Below are 26,757 nucleotides of genomic sequence, written 5' to 3'. Positions count from 1 at the left end.
CACAGTGGACTACCTCAAGAAACACAAGCTAAGGATTTTGCCATGGCCCTCAAAGTGCCCCGATGTAAACATCATCAAAAATCTGTGGATAGACCCCAAAAGAGCAGTGCATGCAAGACGGCCCAGAATCTCACAGAACTAGAAGCCTTTTGCAAGGAAGAATGTGTGAAAATTGCCCAAACAAGAATTGGAAGGCTCTTAGCTGTCTACAGAAAGTATTTACAAGTGTGCCAAAGGGGATGTTACTAACTACTGACCATGCAGTACACCTGAGTCCTGAGGAAGGATCTCGGCCTGAAACATCGACTGCACCTCTTCTTAGAGATGCTGCCTGGCCTGCTGCATTCACCAGCAACTTTTATGTGTGTTACTGACCATGCGGGGTGCCCAAACTTTTGCTTCAGGCCCATTTCCTTTTTTGTTATTTTGAAACTGTAAAAGATGGAAATAAAAAAGTAATCTTGCTTAAAATATTAAAGAAATGTGTCATCTTTAACTTTATGCCTTTTGGAAATCAGGTCATCTTTTACTTGCTTAGCTATTCACAGTAACAGAAATTTTGACTGGATGTGCCCAAACTTTTGCGTGCCACTGTATCTAAAAACTGGGAAGACAATGCACTGAAATACACCTGGAGAAAATCTGTTCTAAGAGGGAGCTGCACTACATGAGAATGATCTCTTCTGTACGACAGAGAATAAGCAGCAGCTGCAAAAGGAGAGACTGAACAACCAGAAACACCAACCACTAACCACATTCACCACTTACTCTTGCCTTTGCTTCTACAGCCACCTGAGGACCCAGCAACAGACAACCGCTTAGGAGAAATATCATACTTGAACTCAAGTGATTGAACTACTTCTACTATATTAGTAATATAATAAGGCTCCAACCATTAGGAACCACTGATTGCTCAGCATTTGTTGTGCTTCGTTCCATCACCAGGGGTCTGGCTTCTTACGTTCCTCTTCCATAGCTGAGGCACTGCATCCTGCACTCCCCTTAAACCTGACTAGTTCACTGGGAAATCTATTGTGATATCATGTAACGTCTTTAAAGAATGAAAGTGAATTTAAAATTGTACAATTACTAATGAGGATAACCTTCAATACTATGGAAATTCTTCTAATTGGGTACCAGCATAATCCTGCATGTGCCAGCTTTTGTATTTTTTCTGTACTATCTGATTTGAATTGGTGAAATCTTTGTGAATAACTAGTGATAAATACGCCAATGTTACTAATTGATTAGCATATTTTAATTGACTTCTTTTAATTTTACACTTCAGATGTCCAGTTTGATAAAGATGAAAGTATAACCCCATTGGAATCTGCGTTAATGATTTTGATTGAAATGATGGACAATAATGAGATACAGAAGGATGAGCTATATGCAGATTTGAAGCTACTACTTCAAATACAGGTTAGTACCTTACTAAATGATATTATGAAAGATGTTCTTTAAGAAACTTAACTGATAATCTTATTATGCTATTGAAATGTAACTTTATTGTTATTAACACGTAAAGAGAAACATTTTCAGTGGAGATGTCTATAGAATGTACAGTAAAAGGCCAAGTTTAAAAACATTAAACTCAAATATTGAATCAAAGGAGTAAATAGTTATTGTGGTTTTTGTGCATGCACAGATGCCTACCTTGGGTGTCCTTGCTATATAGGAAAATGTATGATAATTATGATACACATTAAACAGCTGTTCATGATGTTTTGTAAAGTTGCTTAAGCTCATAAGCTGTATTAAATTGTTCTAACTTGCACACAATCTTGTACAGAGCTTCATTCTCATAAACTTGCATTATTTTCTAATTACCTCTCACTTCATAAGAGTTAATCCCCTGTTTCCTCAGTTGATTTGTTTTCCATTTGCTGTATATCTTGCACATTTCTCCCACCAGCTGTCTTACTTGTTTGCATAACCTTTTGTTTTTCAGTGTGTGGCAGTCTGCATGCAGAATGGAGACTTCAAGAAAGCTACTGAAGTTCTAGAACGGCAGTTTCCGGAAAATATCACCCATGAATTAGATCCGGTGATTTGTGTTTCTGATATCTTGTGTTTAAAAATGCCATGACAAAAGCCACATTTTTAATAGCAGATTCACTGATAATTATTTTGAAGGAAAAGTTAGTTTTCATTACTACTTTCTGTGTAGCTTTATTGATTGTTTTGCTTTCTTGTATATTATTCTGTTTTCCAGGCCTTGAAAAGGAAGCTTTCTGTGATTATCACCAAAAAAGATCCATATCATAAATTCCTTAATAATTTTAGCAACAAACGCTTGTTTAAGTGTGCTGAATCTCTTGCAGGTAGAATGCTAAGTGAGAAAAACTCAAACTTCCTTTATCAAGTAAGTGTAATTGCATCGTTCAGTTACTTGTTTCCTCCTTTTGTCTCACTAATTCGAGATCATTGATTTTATGCTACCGAAGGCCATCTTTGCATAAGCCTAGAATGTATTAAAGTCTTGATTACATGTCTGTGACCTCCAAGTCTCTCTACCTTAATTAATAATTTAGAGAAGGAATTGGCCAGTCAATGGGAATATTTGTTTGTGCACTTGAAAGACACATTGGTCATATCTTCTCCTAAGTTATGTAGAAAAAATGTTCATAACATACTAATTACAGGAAAACTTTGATAATCCTCAACAGGTTTTGCAGACTGTTAGATGATATTCCTATTATTACACCAAGATACTTGATTCATAGATTTTCAGATGTTATAGTGTAATAAACTTCCCAGTAAACCCAGTAAGTCAGAAGGGGATGCTGGAAGGAATGTACGAACAATCATCCTCCTGAGTCAGATGCTAAACCATCAGGATTTCTAAATGGTTGCATAGTAGCTTATCAAAGTTTTAGTGTATTCTGTGTTCCTTAGTTTTGACCCTATTACACATGATTTACGAACTCGTATCCTTTCGTAAGCCAAGATAAAAGCTGATGTACAAATTATTTGCTGGTTGGTACTGCACTTAAAATTTTACTAAAATTCCACCAACGCTGTAGGCCTTGACTTAGTCTTCTGTAGTCAGTGACTACAAAGTCACTGTTTCTCCATTAATAAGTCATGGTTCAGCTCTCACAATATTTCCTTGTGCTCCAATATTTTAGCCCAGATCCAACATTGATCATTAATGTGACAATTGAAATGTAATAACATAAGCATCATCAATTCATAGATTTATTGCATTCTCAACAAATAGAAATGACTTCACTCAATATCCCTAATGGATGGCATGATAAAATGTATTGACTAGAAATTTTCTTAACCTTTAGAAAGAAGACACCTTGGGTGTCTTTAAAAAGCTCAAATATTTATCAATAACATTTAAGTTAACTGTTGATATCTTAAAACATGCAGTAAAAGACCAGACATTTCACATGCCACTGATTGCCTGTGTAAAATATAGCAGATGTTTGTGTGGTCATTTAAAAGTAAATGTTTGAAAGTAGGAAAATGGGGAAAGCTGTTTTTTGACAGACAATGATAATGGACTTCAGTTATAATCTATTTACAGGCAGCACATAAAGTAGTGGAGTCCCAAAGAAATGGAGATGCAGACATGAGCAGTTCTGGAGATGAGAGTAATCATGATCATCAGGATGACAAATGGTAACTTTGTTTAAGAAAAATAGAGAATTAAATTGGCTTTATTCTGTGATAACTAAGTAGTTTATTATTGCGTTTGGTGTGTTTCTGTTTTTTTTTCCCATGCCTTTTCCAAATTCAACTGGTCTGCCACATAGTATTGTTTCCTAATTTCTAAATGCTTAATTGGCCTGCCTAGCTGTTAATATACCTCAACTATATTTGGGTATTATTTCTTTATCTTGATGCTGTATTGTTTTCCCTTAGAAAGAACTGCCCCATACCCTCACTCTTTTCAAGCTACCACTTAATCTGCAGCATTAAGTTCTTCACTGATCTTTTTGTCACTTCCCACACCAGGTTTCCAAGCTGGTTTCCATCCTTCCTCACTGAAATAGACATGATCTTACTGAAACAGGAATATGCTCTCTAATTGTGATTGTGTTGCATTTATCTATCTGTCATATTTGCCCGAACTTTCTCTTCCAACAATTCCCTCCTGCCTATTCAGTGGAGCTTCCTTTGTTTGATTCTGTATTTAGCTACGATCTACAATCAGATCGTTTGTAGATGGCTTCCCTTTCCAATGTTGGATCATCACCTTGAGAATAAGTATCCAACTTTGGCTACCTTCCCTTCATTCAGTATGTTGCTCTTTGGCAACTCACCTACAGGTATTGCAGTCTCATCTCCCATGACAAGCAGAAGTAATCACACCTATCTTCAAGTGGTAGATCCAGTTGTGTTAACTGCCAAAGGGAAAGTCATCACCAAACAGCTTCCCCCAAATTACTGTGCCCAAAAAGCACACAGAGTTTGCATGAAGTGAAATTCAAGAGTAATGCAGGGAATAGCATCAACCATATGATCTTCTCTGTGATGTAAGATCCTTAAAAGACACTACTCTCAATGCAGATTCGTCTCAAGCAATGCTACACGATTACCCAGCACCATTTTCAATCTTTCTCACTGTACTGATCCCTCTCAACTCCAAGATGATCTGTGCTGTAGTGAAGCTGAACTTCAGAACAAATATTAAACAGCCATTTGTTATAGAAGCATAGAAAACCTACAGCACGATACAGGCCCTTCGGCCCACAAAGCTGTGCCGAACATGTCCTTATCTTAAAAATTACCTAGGGTTACCTATACCCTCTATTTTTGTGAGCTCCATGTACCTGTCCTTGTTGTTGTTGTTCGTCCTTCGTAGTCGAAGATGACCATGGCTTCAAAGTCAAATGGGAGATTGGTGGCTGTGGGTCTGGAGGTGACTGATGAGGCCAATCCGGGCCCTAAAGGCTCGCCCACATGTGGGACACAAGTGGGTGGGTGCTGTCGTGGCAGTGGATGCTCCTCGGGTCTTGCGCACAGCACACTTTCGTTGCGCCTCGATGATGCGCCTGACTTCAGCTGCACGGGCTCCTGTGGTGATCTTGCTGCGCCAAGCTGGACGGTTGAGGGCAAGCGTCTCCCACGTGTTGATGTCGACACCCAAGCATTTGAGGGACGCTTTGAGGCAGTCTTTGTAACGTTTCTTCTGCCCCCCAACTGAGCGCTTGCCCTGACACAGTTCTCCGTACAACAGCTGCTTAGGCAATCGGCTGTCTGGCATTCTGACCACATGTCCAGCCCACCTGGCTTGGGCTTTCAGCAGGAGGGTGTAGACGCTGCAGAGCCCAGCTCATTCCAGGATTTCCATGTCGGGGACTTTGTCCTGCCACCAGATGTGGAGGAGTCTGCGGAGACAGCTCAGATGAAAGTGGTTGAGCTGTTTGGCGTGTCTGCTGTAGACAGTCCAGGTCTCGCTGGCCTAGAGGAGGGTAGTAAGGACCACTGCACAGTAGACCTTCAGCTTGGTGGTAAGGCTGAGTCCTCTCCACTCCCAGACGTTCTCACAGAGTCTCCCAAAGGCGGCGCTGGCTTTGGCAATCCTGTTGTTGACCTCAGCGTCTACATTCACTGCGCGAGAGAGTATGCTGCCCAGGTAGGTGAAGTTGTCGACTGCCTGGAGGTTCTGGCCCTTCACCGTGATGCACGGCTCCTGGTATGGCTTTCCTGGGGCAGGCTGGTACATAACTTCAGTCTTTTTGGTGCTGATAGTGAGACCGAAGTTGTCGCAGGCTTGTGAGAAGCAGTCCATTTCACGCTGCATCTCCTGCTCTGTGCTGGCGTTGAGTGCGCAGTCATCAGCAAACAACAAGTCTCTGATGACAGTCTCTCGCACCTTTGTAACTGCCTGCAGGTGCCTAAGGTTGAACAACCTGCCGTCAGTCCTGTATCTGACGTGGATTCCTTCTTCGTAGTTACTGAAGGCATCTGTCAGCATGGCAGAGAATACTGAACAGAGTCGGGGCAAGAACGCAGCCTTGTTTGACGCCATTTGTCACTGGGAAGGCCTCCGACTCGTCGCCGTCATCCAGAACTTTCACCATCATACCATCGTGGAACTGCCAGACAATTGTGATGCACTTGCTGGGGCAGCCAAACTTCTCCATGATCTTCCACAAGTCTTCTCTGCTGACCGTATCGAAAGCCTTGGTTAGATCAACAAAGGTCACAAAGAGATCGCTGTGTTCCTCCTGGCATTTTTCCTGGAGTTGGCGCGCAGCAAAAATCATGTCCGCGGTCCCACGTTCAGCATGGAAGCCGCACTGGCTTTCCGGGAGCAGACCTTGCTCAAGAAGTTGGAGAAGGCGGTTGAGCAGGACGCGGGCCAGAATCTTCCCCGCAATGGACAAGAGGGAGGTGCCTCGGTGGTTGTCGCAAGACTGGCGGTTGCCTTTCCTCTTGTAGATGTGGACTATGCTGGCATCCTTCAGCTGTTGTGGGACCTGTCCCTTTTTCCACATGGACTGGAAGAGTACAGTCAGCTTTTGCATCATGACAGGGCCTCCTGCTTTGTATACCTCAGCAGGGATTGCATCGGGTCCTGGCACTTTGCCACAGGAGAGTTGCTTCACTGCCTTCCTGACTTCATCTACTGTGGGGAGGGTGTCGAGGTTCTTGTTGATCTCTACCTGGGGCAGGCGGGCAATGGCCTCGTCGTTGATGTCGGCAGGGTGGTTAAGGACGTTGTTAAAGTGCTCAGCCCACCGATCCAGAATCTGCTTCTTCTCTGTCAGCAGCTGCGTCTCATCTGCGTTGAGGAGGGGTGAGGAGCCGGAGGACTGGGGTCCGTATACAGCCTTAAGCGCATCGTAGAAGCGCTTGATGTCGTGGCTGTCTGCATAGCCCTGGATTTCATCGGCCTTCTTGCTGAACCAGCTGTCCTGCATCTCACGAAGTTTTTTCTGCACCTTTCTTCTTGCGTTGGTAAAGGCATCTTTCTTGGCTAGCGACGTGGGGTCGTTCTGATGCGCTCTGTAATGTTGATGTTTCTCTGTTAGTAGTGCCTGTATTTCTTCATCATTCTCATCGAACCAGTCTTGGTTTCTTCGGGTTGCTGGTCCAAGATGTTCGAGGGCGGTAGTGTAGACAGCGTCTCTGAAGGCCGTCCACTGTTCCTCAACGCTGGTCCCGTCATCCTGTGGTGTGTCTGGCAGTCTGCCTTCAAGGTCATTGACGAGTTCTTCTGCAACCCTGCTGCTTTTCAGCTTGGAGACATTCAGCCTTTTTGCAGTCTTCTGCCCTTGGGGTCTTCTCATGGGCAGAATGCGAAGCCTGAACTTGGACACAATGAGGCGGTGGTCGGTCCGGCAGTCGGCACCACACATGGCTCTCGTCACTCTGACATCCATCCTGTCCCTCTTCCTGGTGATGATGTAGTCAATCAGATGCCAGTGCTTCGAGCGTGGGTGCATCCATGACGTCTTCTTACGGGTGGGTAAGCGGAACAGGGTGTTGGTGATGACAAGGTCGTGTGTGGCACGTCTTGAGGAGCAGAAGGCCGTTGTTGTTACACTTGCCAGTGCCGTGTCTTCCAATGATCCCTTCCCAGGTTTGGTAGTCTGTCCCTACTCTGGCATTGAAGTCCCCGAGAACGATGAGCTTCTCTGACTGTGGGATTGCTGAGATGAGGGCGTCGAGTTCTTCATAGAACTTGTCTTTAATGTCATCTGGGTTGGTCATGGTGGGAGCGTAGGCACTAATCAGCGTAGCACTCTTCTTGTTTGCAAGTGGGAGCTGAAGTGTCATCAGGCGGTCGTTGATGCTCTCTGAGTGCTTGGTGAGTTTACGGGCGAGGTTAGAATTGATGGCAAATCCCACGCCTGCTTCTCGTCGTTCAGCGCTGCTGCGACTGCTCCAGAAGAACGTGTATCCACCACTACATTCTGTCAGCTGGCCCTTGTCTGCTAGGCGCGTTTCGCTGAGAGCTGCTATGTCCACGTTGTAGCGAGCTAGCTCTTTTGCAACCAGTGCAGTTCTTCTCTCTGGTCTGTCTGCCTTGATGTTATCTCGCAGAGTTCTCACGTTCCATGTGCCAAGGTTGAGCACCATCACTTTCTTCTTCACTGTTGTAGGTCGACCGCTATGAGGGATCCCCACCAGCTGCGGTAAGCTGGCCAGGGTGAAGTGAAGCAGACTATGTTTGAGGCACCTTTTCCAGCCCCTTCCTCCATGGAGGTGAGTAGAGCGATCCTAAAGAGGGCTGCTCAGACACCCAGGGGGCTGCCGAACTCAACTGCTGCTTCAGTCCAGTAGAGAGCGACCCTATGCCCTGAGCCGCCTGCGTGCAGGTTTGTGACTACAGCTTCCAGTGTATCCGTATCTACTGCTTCGCCACTCCCCCATCGCCACAGAACTTCAGGTTGCGCGTTAGGTTTGAAGTCATGACTTGCGCTTGACTTGGATTAAAGTGAGGGAGAGTTGCGCAGGTCGTCAGCCTCACTCTCTCGTCCCGGCCTATCTGGACCCAGTGGCAAGACATAGTCGAGACGGCTGGAGATAGGTCAGGATGCGGTGGATGGCCAGCAGTGTTCTGTGTGCCCTCTTATCGCTCCACGACGCATTGCTGAGAATCGCCTTTCTGCCCGTTGAACCAGTGATGATTTCTTCCGCGCAGTCCGCCGAATCCAGGCTTCACACGCTAGGTAGACAAGCCCTGAGTGTTGTGGGTCTACGGCAGTTCTCGCGGCGTGCTCGCAAGCCTCCCTACCCATTGTTGGGCATCCTCATCTGCCTTTGCAGCCGTTGGGAGATGTCTCCTCTCCCGCCTGCTCTGCCTTTGGGATGATCACCTTGGTTACTGGCCTATGGAAGTGGGCTCGCAGCTCGCTGCGGCGCTGGCCATACCAGGCAGCGGTCGCAACGAGTGGCAGGCCAGCTCCAGGCCTCAGGCCTCGCCCCCTCTGCCTGACGCTGCCTCGCACTGGCTGCAGGCCGCCGACAGTGCGGTGGCGGCAGGGGGCCCGGGGCCGGACCCCGGCCTCGGCCTCACCAAGAGGCGGCATCAGGGTACGCACCTGCTGGGCCCGCAGCTGCTGAAGGACGGCGGCCATGTGGTCCACCTCCAGGCAAATGTGGTGGATGCCGCCGCCAGGGTTCTTGCGGAGGAAACCGAGGATCCTGTACCTGTCCAGGAGTCTCTCAAAAGACCCTATCGTATCCGCCTCCACCACCGTCACCGGCAGCCCATTCCACGCACTCGCCACTCTTTTTTTTTTTAAAAAAAACTTACCCCTGACATCTCTGTACCTACTTCCAAGCACCATGGGATGCAGATATAATAATTTTTATACAGGGTTCCCTGAGACCTAAAAATTATTTCAAGAGTTCCTCCAGGGCAAAAAGGCTGGTGTAGAGGGTTGTTATAGGTTACAGTAGAGCATTGACAGGATGCCGAGCTGGGTGGAAACTGAGCAAATGAAATTCAGTCTGGAAAAGTGTGAAGTGATTCACTTTGGAATGTCAAACTTGAAGGCAGAATATATGGTTAATGGCAGAATTCTTAGCTGTGTGCAGCAACAGAAGGATCTTGGATTCCAAATCCTTAGATCACTTGCAAACTGGTTAAGAAATGTGTTGGCCTTTGCTAGTAAGGGGATTGAGTTCAAAGGCTGTGAGGTAGTGTCACAGCCCTATAAAACTCTGGTTAGACCACACTTGGAATTTTGTGTTCAGTTCTGGTTGCCTCATTATAGGAAAGATGTGGAAGCATTAGAGGGTGGAGAGGAGATTTACCAGCCTCCTTTAAAAGACTTTGAGGAAAGGTTGAGCAGACTAGGGCTTATTGAAGGAAGATGAGAAGTGTATAAGATCATTAGAGGCATAGAGTGGCCAGTCACGGCCTTTTCCCCACAATGACAATTGCTAAATACCAGTGGACATCCTTTTAAGCTGAGTAGAGAGAAGTTTAGGGAAGGTGTCAGAGGTAAGATTTTTTTTACACAGAGGGTGGTAAGTACTTTAAATGCACCGCAGGGGATGGTGGTGGACAGTAATACATCAGGGACATATTAAAGCCTTTTTAGGTAAGCGCCTTGATGAAAGAAAATGAAGAGTTGTGGGTTCTTTAGGAGGGAAGGATTGGATTAGATTTGATTAGGTTAGAAGGAAGGCAGAACATTGTGGGCCAAAAGACCCATGCAGTGCTGTACTGTTCTTGTATTCTAATAAGCGTACTGATGGCTGTAATCTTACAATACTCCTTAAATACTGGGGTTGTTCCACAGCAGTGCAAAAGCTGCATCCTTGTAAAAGGGTAAAAATGAAATAAGATATGACAAATGTAGAATTTTCTGACAAATCAGTGACTGGTGCATTTTGCTAGTAATATCCTGTGATGGGTGTTTTTAAAAGTTGAGTAGGAATGAAGAAATATGTATCTAAGTCTTTGAATGTGACAGCTTAGATTGACAAAGTATTTGTTGCTAGTCTGCCCTATTCAACCACATGTCTACATCCTAGATGCCCATCATTACTACCTTCACTGCTTTATCACATTCCCAAGATCTGTCTCATCTGAGCATTTCTAAATGATTCTCTGTACGCCTATTCAAATCATTTACAAGTAAATCATTGGTCTTCATAACTGTGTTGTTGACTTCACAAAGGTTAATAATTTGGAGACAAAAGTACAAATGTAAGGTGGTTATGTGGAAAGCTAAAGAAATCTGTTTAGTTTAGGTCACCACATCCTAGGCTGGAATGGTTATTACCCCTCAACCATCAAGCTGTTGAATCAAGGAATAAACTCAACTTCATCCACCCCGTCACTGAACGGTTCCCACTGAACTGGGCTCATTTTCAAGGACTCTTCAAAGTTCAGAGTACATTTATTATCGAAGTATGTATATCCATTATACAACCTTATAGGCAACTACAAAACAAAGAACCCATTTAAAAAGACCATCAAACCTCAATTGCACAGAGGGGTGGGGGTAGGAACACAAATCGTGCCAACAATAAATTAAACAATTAGCATTCAGAGCTGAAATTTTACGAAAGACACAAAGCCAGGCAGCTCTGTAGCTGGAGCCTCAGTTCATCACCAAACCAAGCAAATGTAATGAGACCACAGACTTGAAGCTAGGAATCACTGAAGCCAGAGCAGGCCACAACAATAATAGGCAATAGGTGCAGGAGTAGGCCATTCAGCCCTTCGAGCCAGCAACACCATTCACTGTGATCATGGCTGATCATCCACAATCAGTACCCTTTTCCTGCCTTCTCCCCATATCCCTTCACTCCGCTATCTTTAAGAGCTCTATCTGACTCTTTTTTGAAAGAATCCAGCGAATTGGCCTCCACTGCCTTCTGAGGCAGAGCATTCAACCTCACTTCAGCTAGGTAAGTATCATAGAGCAGAGCCTGGACCCTGCTGCCACAACTCGGCCATATCCAACCTTTCTAATTCAGCCCGGCATTTAAATCAATCAAACATCAGGACTTCCCTTGCTCCTGCCACCTCTGCCTCCGCCATGCCTCCACCTGCCTCAAGCATGCCTCACCTGCGCCTCTGCCAGCACGTGTCTCACCTCCGAGATGCAGCACAGAGCGTCCCAGGAAGTCATTGCTGCCTGTGGCCATCAAACGTTACAACTCCTCCCTCGGAGGGTCAGACACCCTGAGCCGATAGGCTGCTCCTGGACTTACTTCATAATTTACATATTACTATTTAACTATTTATGGTTCTATTACTATTTATTATTGATAGTGCAACTGTAACAAAAACCAATTTCCCCCGGGATCAATAAAGTATGACTATGATACTATGATTATGATTGTTGGCGGTGATCGTTATTAGTAAGATGTTTAATAGTTTTCATTCTTTTGTATTTTGCCACCAGTAAGTAGTCACTGGGCATCACCAGCACCATCATAAGACTCTTCATCTTGTATTCTTTATTGCTTATGTATTTATCATTATTATTTATTTTTTCTCTTTTTATATTTGCATAGTTTGTTTTTTTTTAGAACATTGGTTGTTCACCCTGTTGGATTTAGTCTTTCATTGATTCTATTGTGTTTCTTGTTTTTACTGTGATTGCAAGAAAATGAATTTCAGAGTTGTATGTAGTGACATATATGTACTTTAGTAATAAATTCACTTTGAACTGTGATAAAATGCACTATTTTACACCATTGTGTTAGAGATGGAGATCTTGGTTGTGACAAGTTACAGTATGTAACATAGAATTAGGACATTTTAGTTGTACCTATGCATGCTGACCACTGAGCACCCACCCATTTTAATCTCATCTCTTGGCACTTGCAATAGCTTTTTATTCTTTAGCAATTCAACTGCTTGTCCAGACTTAAATGTCAGTAACTCTGTTTTGACCACCCCTCTTTAGGCAGTGTATTTGAGTTACTAGCACTCTCTTCGTGATAAAGGAATAAGGGTAAAGGTTTCCCGCAGTCTATCCTATGTATACCCTTCATGATTCTATACCTTGATCATGTACCCTTTTAATATCTCTGCTCCAGGGAAAGCAAACCTAAACTTTACAGTCTGGAAAAGTTCCGTCCCATACAGTATTCTGGTGAATGCCCTCTGCAACCTCTCCAGTAATATCGCATCCTTCCTATAGCACGGTGATCAGAACTGTACACGGTGTTCAAGCTGAGATCTTTTCAATGCCTCATAAATTTAGAGTATAAATCTCCGTGCCTTTCTATTCACTGTCCAGTAACCAGTCGACCACCTTAAGCATTTTATCTTCCTGCACTGCAACCTTTAAGGAAGTTTAAACATCCTTCGGTTCTGCAGTGCTCCCTAGCACTATTCATGGTGCATATGTTAGCTGCCTTAATCCTTCCAGAATACTGCATCAATTCCCATCTGCCATTTTCCAGTCTGTTTCATATCAACAGCCTAAGACTGCAATCCACATGTCAACAACTCCATCAGTCTTCATGTCATCAGTAAATTTACTGATCATCCAAATCGTTATAAATAGCAGGGGTACCAAGTTCCAGTTCCTGTGGAGCACCGCTGGTCACAGCCATCCAATCACAAAAATAACCCTTCATCAATACCCTTGGTCCCAAAATTGGCTTGGCAATTTTTGATAACATTTTAGATAGATGGGAAAATTGAAATTTTTGAAGAATCCAGCTTAAGGTTTTATTTTATAAGGAGGCATTGTTCCCATCGGCTGAAGGGCTGAAACTTAATCAGCTTGTCATCAAGATTGAAATCATGGGCATAAGTTTTAAATTAACTTCTGCCCTTTTGAAACAAATAACTAGATATTAGCCAGGGTTAGGAAATATAGCTTTCTGCTACAATCATGTTATTTTCTGGTTGTGCATTGCATAAATACTGGGGCTGTAATAAAATGTGGATGAGGGCACGAATCCTGTACTGTGTGAATAAGTACAGTTTGGCTGGGAAGCCCTTTTTCATTGAATGTTTTTCAAATTATTTGAGAGTTTCCTTATAACCCACTCTCTTTGTTTGCTGCAGTGGGGATTTATTGCAAGACATTGATGAAGAGTTGAATAACACAGAATCTAATATGAAAAGGTTTGTTATGATTGTATGATTTTTTTTGTATTGTATTTTCTATTCGGACATGTTAAATAGACTTGAAAATTGTGCATTCTCACTGAAACACTGGGACCAAAAAATTAATGGGGTTTTTTCCCCACTTCTTCTTGCTTAGCAGGGTTTTGTCTTATTATCACCAAAAATTTTTCAATCTTTAAAATAATGTTTTTTTTCTTGAGACATTGTAAGTGTTGCTTACTTCGATGTACTCGTGTTAATTTTGCATAATAATATTTGAAAAGAAAATTAATGTGACAAACAGAGTTTTAAATTGTCATCTGGGTATGTTTAAGGTTTACTGCTTTTAGATTGCTCCTTTTAAAGAAAACACATGGGGTTAAAGTGGCATTTATCCATTTCACTTTCCCATTACTGTAGTACACGAGAAATTAACATTATTTGTTCATTAGTGCCTTGCTTTTTGCTTTGTTCTTGATGATATAAAAATTTTCTTACATTAATAATCACTTCTAAAACAATTGTTTTTGATAACAGTTACTAAATTAATCCCAATTAATTTATGGTTTTATAATCTGTCCCTGGCTAGGTTTTGCTTTACTATTGATGTGTTTGCTGCTTTGGGCTTCTTTCCTCAAACTTAGTAAAGGTAACTGTTACTTTACACTAAAGTTATAATATGAAGGATATTTTATTGCAGATCCAAAAAGCGACTTTACAGTTTTTCTCATCACAAAGAGCTGAAACCATTAAAATTTGAATCAACTGAAGATTTCTTGAGGAAAAGAAAATCATCTGGGAAGGGTATGTTAATCAACATGCCTTGATCAATTTTGATATTTATTAATCAGATTACCCCAATAATTGCTGCTACTTCTATTTCTAACTGTATCTTACAATTTGAATAGAATCCCTGGTGTAGATCTGCAAAGTTTATAGAAATAACTTCTGACAGAGAGGAATAAACTTGCAAAATGAGTATCACAAGTTATGACCAGTTGGTATTCTGCATATCATGGCTAATAAAAGGATTCATTGAATGATGTTCCACAGGGTATACTTTATGATCTGTTCTGGACATTATTGACTAACTTCATATCATTGTGTTCCATTTTTATTTGTTCTCTTGGGAAAATAGCTTTTGTCAGTAGGCCTTTTATCCAAGCTTCCAAAATGCATGTTCAAAACCTTATTAAACTAGAATTACTATCTTGCAGTTACATTTTTTTCTTGCTTACCCTGTAGAAAGTAATTGGGCCACTTGGCAGCTGTTCAGTCAGATGATGGAAATCAGGAGTTTTACTGTAAATGCTGTAAATTGTGCCTGTGGCCCAGAAGGTTTAAGTACTCTGTAAAAGAGTAAGAATGAAGGATGCTGCCTTCATGTTCTACTTCTGTGATTGTAGGGTGCTGTAAATAGCAATAAAATGAGGGATTAGTTATTCTGTGTTGTGGTGTTGATTGACAACAGGCTGGCTGTCAAGTGAACTTTTTAAAAACAGCTTCGAGGGGCTTTTGCATTTTCATATGAAGGTAGACAAAGACTACGATTTAATACATCTTTTCAAAGCTGGCAAATCAAAATGTACAAGACTGAGGTCACTTTGTCTTAAGGAATGTGACACTCAGTTTTTGCACAAATGAAGTAGGATTTCAGTTTCACTGATCTGTACTATGTAGGATTTAGACCAGGCTGCATGGCACTCTCAATTTTCCATTCAGGACTTTCCTGATTTCTATCTTGCCACTGAAAGGAAAACGAAGCAGATGTTAATCATCTCTTAGCAGAGGATGTGCGAGAGTCTATTTATTCTGTTTGTGACATGTAATAGCTACAGCAGTACTGATACAGATCACCTCACCATGGAAATGGTGAAGATTGCTGAAACACTGAGGAAATGAACAGTTGAACTAAGCTTGAAATGCATAAAATACACAGGTGGCCAAATCACAACACTGTTGAAGCATCTTAGCATACAGAAACTGCGGTGTTTGTGTTAGAATTGGCATTGCAAATATCCACTGAAATCGTGTGCGGAAAAGTAAAGTCCTTTCAAACATTAACAGTTCTTTCTATTACAGAGAAGAGAATCACGAGTACTGGTTATCTGGTGAAAATTAAAAAGAAAAGTATGTCAATTAATTCGGATGTTCCAAGGAAGAGAAGAGTAAGTAACTTTAAAAATATCTATGCTGTATGAAGCTAAATTTGTATCATTAAAACTATTAGAGCAAACACTCTTCCTCTTAAGAGCAGTATTGGAGTTGTTTTGAAGGAGAGAAAGATTATTTAAGTAAAATAAATTTATTATCAAAGTACATACGTCACTGTGTGCAGCCCTGAGATTCATTTTCTTGCAGGCCTACTCAGTAAGTCCAACAACACAATGTGCAAAAAATAAGCTGTGCAAATATAAAAAATAATAATCATAAATAAATAACCGAGAACATCTGATGAAGAGTTCATAGGTTGTGGGAACGGTTCTGTGATGTGCGAGTGAAGTTATCCCCGATGATAGTTAAGGAGTGGTAACTTTTCCTGAGCGTGGTGCTGTGGATCCTGAGGCTTCTGTACCTTTTTCTTGATGGCAGCAGCAGGAAGGGAGCATGGCCTGGGTGATGGAGATCCGTGATGGTGGATGCTACTTCACAGCTTCAAGTTCCTCCTCGGCATCCACAACACCGAGGACCTTGCGTGTTCCGTAGACGCCAGCTGTGTGGTGAAAAAGCACAACAGTGCCTCGTTCACCTCAGACGGTTGAGAAAGTTTGGTATGGGCTCCCAAATCCTAAGAACTTTGTACAGGGGCCCAATTGAGAGCATCCTGACTGGCTGCACCACTGCCTGGTATGGGAACTGAAGCTCCCGTAATTGCAGGACTCTGCAGAAAGTGGTGCGGACAGCCTAGCGTATCTGTAGCTGTGAACTTCCCATGATTCAGGACATTTACAAGGACAGGTGTGTAAAAAGATCCTGTAGGATTACTGGGGACCCAAGCCATCCCAACCACAATCTATTCCAGCTGTTACCATCTGGGAGGCAATACTGCAGCATAAAAGCTAGGACCAACAGGCTCCAGGACAGCTTCTTCACCAGTCCATCAGACTGATGAACTCACGCTGATTTGAGTGTACTTCCTGTTACATTGACTGTTCTATCTATTATAAATTGCAATGATTGCACATTTAGACGGAAACGTGACGTAAAGATCCTTACTCCTCATATATGTGAAGGATGTAAGAAATAAAGTCAATTCAATTCAGTTCAGTTCCATATACATGTGCTCAGTGGTGGAGATAGTTTACCTGTGATGGACTGGGCCATATCCACCACTTTTTGTAGGACTTTCTGTTCAGGGGCATTGGTGTTTCCATACCCGGCCATGATGCAACCAGTCGCCACACATCTGTAGAAGTTTATCAAAGTTTTAGATGTCATACCGAATCTTTGCAAACATCTGAGGAAGTAGAGCTGCCGTGCTTTCTTCGTTGATGCACTTGCATGCTGAGCTCAGGACAGAGCCTCTCTGCAATTGATAACATTGAGAAATTTGCTGACCCTTTCCACCTCTGATCTCCTGATGAGGACTGGCTCATGGACCTCTAGTTTCGTCCTCCTAAAGTTAATAATCAGCTCCTTGGTCTTGCTGACATTGAGTAAGAGGTTGTCGTTGTGGCGCCACTCAGCCAGATTTTCAGTCTCCTTCCCATTTGCTGATTCATCACCACCTTTGATTCAGCCAATGACAGTGGTGTTGTCAGCAATCTTTAGTATGGTGTTGGAGCTGTGATTAGCCTCACTGTCATAGTATAAAGCAAGTAGAGCAGGGGCCCAAACACTCAGCCGTGTGGTACACCTGTGCTAATGGAGATTGTCTAGGAGATGTTATAATCAATTCGAACTTACTGGAGTGTGCAAGTGAGGAAATCAAGGATTCAATTTCACAAGGAGGTATTGAGGCCAAGTTCTTGATGCTTATTGATTAGTATTGAGGGGATGATAGTATTGAAGCTGCGTTCGATAAAGAGCATCTTTGTTGTCCAGACGTTCCAGGGATGAGTGAAGAGCCAGTGAAATAGCATTTGCTGTGGACCTGTTATGACAGTAGGTAAACTAGAGCAGATCCAAGTTACTTCTCAGTCGGGAGTTGAAGTGCTTCATCACCAACCTCTCAAAGCACTGCATCACAGTGATGCTAATGATGATAGTCATTAAGGCAAGTTACCGTTTTCTTCTTGGGCACCAGTATAATTAAAGCATGCTCGAAACAGGCGGGCACCTTAAATTGCAGAAGTGAGAGGTTAAAGATATCGGTGAATACTTCAGCCAGTTGTCCAGCACAGGTCTTTAGTAATCAGCTAGGTATTCCATCTGGGCCAGATGCTTTCCTTGGGTTCACCCTGCTGAAGAATGCTGTCCTGCTTTCCTCAGAGACTGAAATTACAGGGTCATAGTGGGCGTGGGAGTTCCTTCATGCTTTGATGGTGAAACTGAGTATAGAGGGCATTGAGCTCATCTGGGAGTGAAGCTTTGTTGTCACCTATGTCACTACTGTCTTTATAAGTTGCAGTTGTAATATTCAACTATCCAAATGGCTTTTTTTAGAACACTACTATTTGGAGGTAAAATTAAAACGAGGTTTATATCTGAAATGTACCACATATTTAAATATGCATAGCTTTAGGAGATTATTTGTAGAAAATCTGTCGTAATCAGTAAAATCTGACTGGAATTAAACACAGTATGCACATGAAATTTTAGAAGGCTGTGGCGTGTTCTTTTTCAAAATTAATCTGAAGGTTTGTGCGACTACATGTCAACAAAGTGTGGTATTCGTCCTATGTTAGTTTAATGTTGGATTTTTTCCATAATAGTCTGTGATTAAATGTCTCATTGTCTTCATCCAGTGCATGTATAATTTTGTGTCAATTATGTTTAAAGTTATTCCAGTTGAATTATTAGGAAAAGTTGTGATTTCAAATGTAATTTGTTATTTTTCCAACTAAAATACTTTTTGTCTATGCTCAAGTGCTGCTTTTGTTTGAATAGCTTGTGCATCATAATAATATTTCATAGTTTTTTATTTCACTAGCTATTTTTAAGAACAAAAGCAAATGTTATTGACCCAAAACTGCATGTGATGTCCTGCCCAAAGCTTACACAGTAAGGTGTTTGTTCTCAGAGCAATATTTTACTAGACCATGCCTTGCGAGTTACTAGTTGAGTGTTATATTTCTGACGTTAAGTTATGGAGCCCAGCTTAACTCCTTTGTTAGTAGAATAATGAATAAACGGGCAATATGAAAATGGCTTAATCCTACTGGTGCTTATTGTTGAATTGAAATGTGACTTGGCTTGCTGAAATAAATAGCTTTCTCTGTTCTTGATATGCCCTGTCTGTGCATGGATGAAAGCCCTCGTTTGCTTTCTCAACCCTATTCTCATCACCTGCAGTTTCCTCTCCAGGTCTTCATGTTAACCTCAAGCTCATTGACTGTTTCCACTCCTCAAGAATTTATAACTTTCCCTTCAAATCTATTCCAAGAAAAAAATTGTCATTCCTCTATTATCACCCATTCCTCTCAGCCTGGAACCGCCATTCCTCCAATGCATTTAACTTCCTCTAATTGGGCCCCTACTCTGCTGAGGCAATAATTATAGCTTTGTTAAGGTGATGCTGAGGAGTGAACAGGTAGACCTAATCTAATTTTCCCTGAGTTCAGAAGAACAAATAAAACATTTAAAATTCTGAAGGAGTTTGATTAGATGGTTGCTCTGTGGGTATGCACTTACCTGTAGAGAATAAAACTTGAGGTTACATTTTCAGAATTTCTTCAAGTGATCCTGAATCTCTGCAGTTTTCTCCTGCAAGTGTTGTAGATGCTCCCTCATTAACTAATTAAATAGATCTTTGCATATTAACGGATGAGAACACTGCAAAAAGATTAGCTTGAGACATTTTGGTAATACATTACCAAAACCTTAATGTATTACTGAGGGATAGAAATGTCTCCTTGCTTCTTTTCTTGTTTCCTCCTTTATTTTTGACACACTTAACTGTACATGCTACTTCCAATGTATCCCCTCTTTGTTAAGCTAACTGAGACTGCTCTTGCTTAGTTTTATATCAGCCTATGCAGTTGTGGCTAGAGAATTGTCTGTACCAGCATCTTCTCCTGCACTTGCATTTCCCTCATGGTCTCCTATATTCCTTATTTGAGAATATCTTTTGAAGCCTCAGTGTCAGGATCCGCCAATACTCTGGCACCAGTAGTGGTTGCATCCCAGTGCTACCACGTTTCATGACTCCAATGCTGTTAATTTGTCAAATTATTTGCCTGTCTCTAAAACCTGCTAGGCAGAAATTACCTCTCGAGTCTTTACGTTTAACCAGCTAAATTTGAAAACAATTAGCAGCAACGCTTCAGAGAAAATCATTATCCTCTTTGCATCTGGACCAATTCACTTAATGCTATGTCCCTTAGAATTTTTTAATTTTTTCTTTGCAACATTTTTTCTGGCTTCAGAATTTTTTCTGGCTTCAGAATTGATATAGATTCTTCCCTTTCTTTATACTATTTCAGGTATATTTTATTTCTCCCTCTTATTAATGCAGAATAAATATAACTTCACTACTCTTTGGCCTGTGAGTTAGTGATCAAGGCACAACTACATGTCAACCCCAAAGGAAATTTATTTTTATGTTATTCATAACTGTAGATATCTTTATTAGATTACTCTTTAATTTCTCCTCTGCAGATAGATCCTCTTTTTCTTGTGTAAAGCTTCGTCCCTGGTTTTACTTTAATGATTTTCTTCTTCCTTGATCTAGGCCTGGTTATTCATGCCAAGTACCAAAGACCAGGCATGACAACCTAAAGGGGAGGGGAGGGTGCTTAATCATTATAAATTATCTTTTTTTTTATATATATATATATATATATATATATATATATATATTTTATGCCCCTTTTATAAAACACTAGGATTTTTGTGCATCTTTATCAATTAGTCATCCTATCTTTTGAAGACATTTGTATATTTGAATCCCAGTTCCTTGCTACTGTAAGTCTACCCTTGTATTTCTATTTATATTATGATGTTTATTAATTCCTCAGTTATTGCTTTGTATTTTGGTGTTGTTTATCTGCCCAAACTTTAAACACTTCTACACTTACCTGAAGATTTGTTATCTCCACATTCCATTTTTATTTGATATCATATTCACTACACTCACTCACTCACTTCATGTATGAAATGAGCAAAGATCCTAGAATTGAGCTCTGAAGAGAAACATCACTAATCACCTTCCTCCCTTGGACAAAAAAATCAATAGCCACTAACCTATAGTCCCTCCTTCCTTTCCACAAAAAAATTCTGACATGATACTAGAAGACACATGGCAAAGGTATATTTAGTCATTATAAATTATTGATTTCTACAACATTAATAACACTTTACAGCACCAATGGTACAGTGGTCCAGGAGGGCAATTGCAATAGAAATAAGAATTGTAAATTAATAAACTTTTCTAATAAAAATTTTCTGAAAAAATTGATGCCAAGGCCTTAAGAGGTACAAAGAGCCAAACTTGATAGAAATTAACTTAAATATTCCTATCTAATTCTCTTCAGCTAAGTAAGAATCTTTGAGGATCATCCTTTGGTAACTCTCTGTGTGCAAAAGTTCTGCAAGGCGCTGCTCAAATTTTCCAATTTTAATTTGTCCTAATATTTCCAATTTTCACAGCAGAAAACATAAATGCTTGCTTTTGTTTTGCCCAATCTCTTTATCTTGAATATTGCAGCTTGTTATCTCAGAACCTTTACAGTGCTTTGTAAAAGTTTTCAGCCACATGAAAAACTAAGAAATCAAAATCGGAAATGTCAGCAGTTCAAAGGTATTCATCCACCTTTACTCAGTACTTAGTTTAACCACCTCTTGCACCTATTACAGCCAGTAGTATTTTTGAATAAGTATCTATTTTACACGATGTGATGGAAAAAGATCGCCCATTGCTCCTTACAAAATTGCTCAAGCTGAGCCTAGTTAATTGTAGAGTAGCAGTAGACAGCAATCTTGTGGTCTTGCCAGAGATGTTCAGTTGGGTTAAGGTCAAGTCTCTGACTGGGCTACTCAAGGACGTCAACTTTCTTCATTTGAAGCTACCACATAGTTGCTTTATCACTGCTTCGGGGTTGTTGTCCTGCTGAAAGACGAATTTCCTCCCTGGTTTATGTTTTCTGGCAGAGATTAGCTGGTTTTTATCCAGGATCCCTCTGTATTTAGCAGCATTTATTCTCCCATCCGTCCTGTCCAGATTTCCAGTCCCTGCAGCTGAAAAGCATCCCCATAGCATGACGCTAACTCCACCATACTTTACAGTAGGGATGGTGTTGCCTGGCGGATGCATAAATCTAATACTGTGCCATATGTACTCCTTAATGTTGAGGCCAAAAAGTTCCACTTTAGTCTCATCTTCCACAGGACCTTCCAGACCTTTACTGTATCTTCTAAGTGACGCGTTGAAAATTCTGTCTTGGCAAGGATATCCTTTTTTTAAGCCAGAGCTGCTTCGTTGCCACTTCCATTAGTACCCTTTTTGTGCAAGGCCTTGGAGACTGTGGAGCCATGAACTTCATCTCCAGTTGCAACCATGGTTTTCTGCTGCTCACTCAGAGTGACGTGGTGTCACAGCAGCCTCCCTTTGGCATAGTGACTGTGATTTTATATTTTTTCCACAAGTTCAGGATGGACTGCACTGAGCTCTGAGTTATGTTCAGTGCCTTTGAGATGGTCTTGTACTCCAGGTTTGTGGGTCTCTATTATCATTTCACTGACTTGCCTTGAATGCTCCTTTGTCTTCATTTTGGTTTGGTCTTTTGAAAATCTACCCTACTGTTGAACCTTGAAGAGAGGAGTATTTATTCTGATGATCCACATCAACGAATTTGGTGAACCGGTAAGGTAATATACAGTATTTTACCTGAGGAAAGTTAGCGTAGTAATTACAAAGGGGTTGAATATTTTTTGTCAGCCTCATCATTTTGGTTCTTAATTTGTAGTAAATTGTTGACAGGTTTCGGAACTTTTTATTTTGATTTGACATGATGCACAGTGTTTTGTCAATCAGGTCAAAAATATCATATTTTCAGTTAGAAAATGAGACAGTAAAATGTGAAAATAATTGTGGGGGCTGAATACTTTTTTCAAGGCACTATATAAGGAAACCTCATACTTTTTTAAAAAGCTGGAAGTAAAAGGTGAAGTGCAAAATGCAAACTTGTAATATTTTGGAGTTGGCATTTTCTCTCTCTGACTGCGTGGATTTTCCCCTGATGCTCTGGTTTCCTCCTATATCCCAAAAGATGTGCAGGTTGATAAGTTAATTGACGACTGAAATTGCCTGAAGAACAACAAATGGTGAATCTGGGAAGTGGGAAAGAGAGGGGTTGATGGGAGTAAAGAAGATGAGTATAAAATGTGTGCTTAATGGCCTGTATACCTGCCATGGCTAAAGGGCTGTTCCCATCCTGTCTGACTCTATAGTAAGTATCTATGGTAAGTTTTGTATAGAAAATGGCTCTGCAGGCTTGGCAGTTATTATATGGGGTACGTCAAAATTAAAACTACTGGTCACATGCAGTTATTTCTTTACTCTTCTTTATTTTATTTCCCTGTGCCTAATCTCTTCCCAGTTGATATAACATAAATTTTTTAAGGTTGACTTTCATGTCTGTAAAGAACTGCATTTCAAAATTGTATTTAAAGACACCTTTATTTTAAAGCCTTGGCTATGGGAAGAAGATACGAAACTAAAAGAAGGAGTAAGAAAATTTGGGCTTGGAAATTGGACCAAAATTTTGGAGCACTACGAGTTCAACAGTCGTACTAGTGTCATGCTAAAGGACAGATGGAGAACAATGAAAAAGCTTCATATGGTCCACTCTGATGAAGAGAGCTGAGAACTAGTAACATCAAAAATTCCATAGTTGGTACCCACCATTGCAGTGAAGGGATGGATTGGTGATCTTTATAGCTTTTTATTTAATATATGCCAGGTGGAGACCAACCCATTTTGCCTCTGCATTGTTAAGTTTGAAGAAGTCCTTGTGATAAACCTTGAAGACAACTTTGATGCATTTGTCAGATCACTAAAATTTACCATCTATTTGAGCACATAATTCTGTCTGTGTATACATAAATCACTTTGCTTTTTGTGGTGAGGTGCCTTCCTTGTGAAGTATGAAGACTGCAGATAACTGCACACTTGACAATGCATTCTGCTGTGTGTGGTAGGTTATGAGGGAAGCTTTGCTACATTTTGAGCATTCCAGGTATGCCAGGTGTCAACATTAACACCTCTATTCTACCTGTATGTTACTGAGAACAATCAAAGCAGAACAAATATGGAAGTTGAGTAAGCAGCAAGTAAATGGGGAGTAACTTGTACACGTTGTTTGAACTTGGAGCATTCAGACCTTTACATGAGTGTCAGTTGGCCAACTTTGTGAACTGCATTTCCTATTTGATCTTGTAAAGTAAGAGTTAAAATGTAAAATTCATATCTATTACAATTAAGTGTTATTGCATTACCAGCATGTACACACACTGTGGAAATTCAATAATATATTCTAAAAAAATACATTGTATGTGATTAAATTTATAAAGGATATCATTATGTCATTTTAACTAATTTGCTGTTCTCACCCATGTACTTTTATTCAATTGCATTTGTTCTACAATCACAATTTAAATCCTAATGTCAATACTTTTGGGGGCGGGGGGGGGTGCACAGTCTTGCCTCTGCTTGTTGGACAGGTTTTAAAGCTTTTCAGATCTGATTTGGAGGAACATGTAGCCTAGACAGTAGTCTCTGGCTGTGTGTAACCAGCTCAGATTAAACTGGGGGTGGCTACTCAAAGGGCTAGAAGAGCCTTTTCTGCACTGCATCAAATAAATAAATAAATTTCCTAATTGGAAGAAAAACTATGCCCACTTCTACAAAAAAAAAAAATGACATTCGCAATGGCTGAAAGATGAAAATTTGGAGTTTGCTAATACTTGGGAACTAAATCCAGGGTGATTTTCAATATTATGCATATCCCATATTGGGATTTAGATGTTTTTTGTAGTATTGTCTATATATTGTAAGGTAAGTTCCCTACTTTTACAAGATCAGTGTGTACCCTGCAGTTATTTTGTCCATGTATTAAGATAGTCATCTCCCTTCAGATGGTGACAGCCATTACATGAATTAGCTAATAGCTTAAAGGGGGAAATCTCCTTTAAAATTTTGATTTCATAAAAATACTCTGGTACCTATGTGTGTATTATTTCCAATATGTAAAGTATGTGAATAAACTTTATTTGTCAATGATATCAAAATGTAGTGTTTGTCTCTTATTACAGCACATTTCAGTATTTATGTTTACATCTGAAATTTGAAATGCTTGCTTAAAGTGGGGATGAGGCCAGAGAATACTGATGAGAGGTGGAAACAGCAGCAATGGGAAAAGGACAATTTAACTTACAAAAACGAGTAGAATTGAAGTTGACGGTGAGAAATGTCTTATGAACAAACTTTTTGATTTTTTTTTTTGTAAGCAATGGATCAAGCATGTTGTGCTAAATGTTTACAAGTTATTTATTAGGCCTGACTAGAGTAATTTGTGAATATTTAGGCACTGCACTTCAATAATATCTATCATGGAAAATTAAGGAAATAGTTTTAAATTTGTCCCGCCACCTAATAGGGTGAAAATAGGATACCATATAACTTTGGGTGTTACAGAAACAACAGTATTAGTTATCAAGTACCCAGATTATATACTTACAAAAGAACAAGGACAGAGAGAAGTGATGACATTGTTAATCATAGAAGGTATCAGAGCAGTACTAAGTTGTGATATAAAGGCAATGGATAGGGCTGAAATCATGAACGGCAGGGGAAAGAAGATATGGATGGATAAATGGTATGGATTGCAGGAATAGCCAGAAACTTAATCAGGGCAGAAATGACTAATCCGAGAGCATAATTTTAAGGTGATTGGTGGAATGTATGGGGGGGGGTGATATCAAAAGTAAGTTTCTTTGTTACACAAAGTGGCAAGTGCATGGAGCAATCTGCTTCAGATGGTGGCAGATGCAGATTCATTAGGGGCACAAGAAAGTCCTAGGGATATGGATGACAGAAAAAAAAGTTAGGGTTACGTAGGAGGGAAGGGTTACATTGATCTTTAGAGTAAGTTAAACGGTCAGCATAACATCAAGGGCCAAAGGGCCTTTACTGGGCTGTCATCTTTAATATTCTATGTAGTCAGTATACTCCAAAGTGTGATGCCTCAGCAGCTCAGAGCATTAATGGAGAGCTATGTTTGAAGGCAACTTTAATTATCATGAGAGATAGGGTAGACAAGAGCCAAGGCAAGAGCATTGGGAATTTTTAGAATCTACCAGAAGGATGAAAGTTAATTTTGGGAGAAAACTTGCATAGAAGTACAAGTTATTAGATACATAAATAGGAAGAGGGCTGGTGAGATAAATATTAGGCCTCTATACATCAACGCTGGTGAAATAAGAACAGTAAACAAAGAAATGACAGATAGGTGAAATATGTTGCATAAGTGTTCATGGTGAAAGTCGCAGCAATACAGCACGGATATAGGCCTGGTGGCTCAGTGCATCCACAGTGACCACATTGTCCACGAGCTAGTTCTAATTTCCTGCGTTCATCCCATATATTCCTCCAGGCTCCTCCTCTCCATGTATCTATTCAAGTGCTTCTTAAATGACAATATTGTACCTGCCTCAACCACTCCTTCTGATAGCTCATTCTGTAGTAGAAAAAGTTGTCCCTCAAGTTCCTTTTAATTTTTTCCCCTTCTACTCTAAATCTGTGCCCCCCCCCCCAAAATAAATAGACCATTAGCTTTATTCTTGGTCATTACTCAATATTCTGATTTGTAATAACTACTACTACCCCAGTTCTCAATTATCCATCCATCAGATAAATCAGGTAAATAAAATGAGTCCATATCTCACCTTCAATAGATGCAACAATGTTTTTAACAGTTATTTGCAAAGTTTAACTGGTATATTTCCATGATGATAAATGTACATTATAATTATATTTTGTGCAATGCCAAATTGAAAAAGATGTCATTTCAGTGTCAAAAACATACTCATGCATGAAGCTTGTGAGTTTCTACTTTAAAGGTTATTAGCAATATTTAGATGCATTCTCTCATTATACA

The 26,757-nt window shown here is 40.7% G+C and overlaps 1 protein-coding gene across 2 annotated transcripts in view; it reads left to right on the top strand.

Annotated features, from left to right (window-relative positions):
- The window catches only part of terf1 (telomeric repeat binding factor (NIMA-interacting) 1), a 44,354-nt gene extending 19,476 nt beyond the window's left edge, over positions 1-24,878 (top strand). The window contains exons 3-10 of one of the 2 annotated variants that reach the window (XM_072253804.1): positions 1,289-1,422; positions 1,952-2,047; positions 2,216-2,365; positions 3,539-3,633; positions 13,460-13,519; positions 14,202-14,305; positions 15,584-15,669; positions 23,290-24,878. In XM_072253804.1, the coding sequence (XP_072109905.1) occupies positions 1,289-1,422; positions 1,952-2,047; positions 2,216-2,365; positions 3,539-3,633; positions 13,460-13,519; positions 14,202-14,305; positions 15,584-15,669; positions 23,290-23,466 (902 nt within the window). In that variant the 3' untranslated portion in view covers positions 23,467-24,878. Of the gene's footprint in view, positions 1-1,288; positions 1,423-1,951; positions 2,048-2,215; positions 2,366-3,538; positions 3,634-13,459; positions 13,520-14,201; positions 14,306-15,583; positions 15,670-16,093; positions 19,318-23,289 lie in introns of those variants that run through there. The other variant, XM_072253810.1, reaches the window with a different exon arrangement.
- Positions 24,879-26,757: the final 1,879 nt, after the last annotated feature.

Source organism: Mobula birostris, chromosome 1, assembly GCF_030028105.1.
Source record: "Mobula birostris isolate sMobBir1 chromosome 1, sMobBir1.hap1, whole genome shotgun sequence".
In the NCBI taxonomy this organism is placed as follows: Eukaryota; Metazoa; Chordata; class Chondrichthyes; order Myliobatiformes; family Myliobatidae; genus Mobula; species Mobula birostris.
This window is presented reverse-complemented; position numbering and strand designations above follow the sequence as displayed.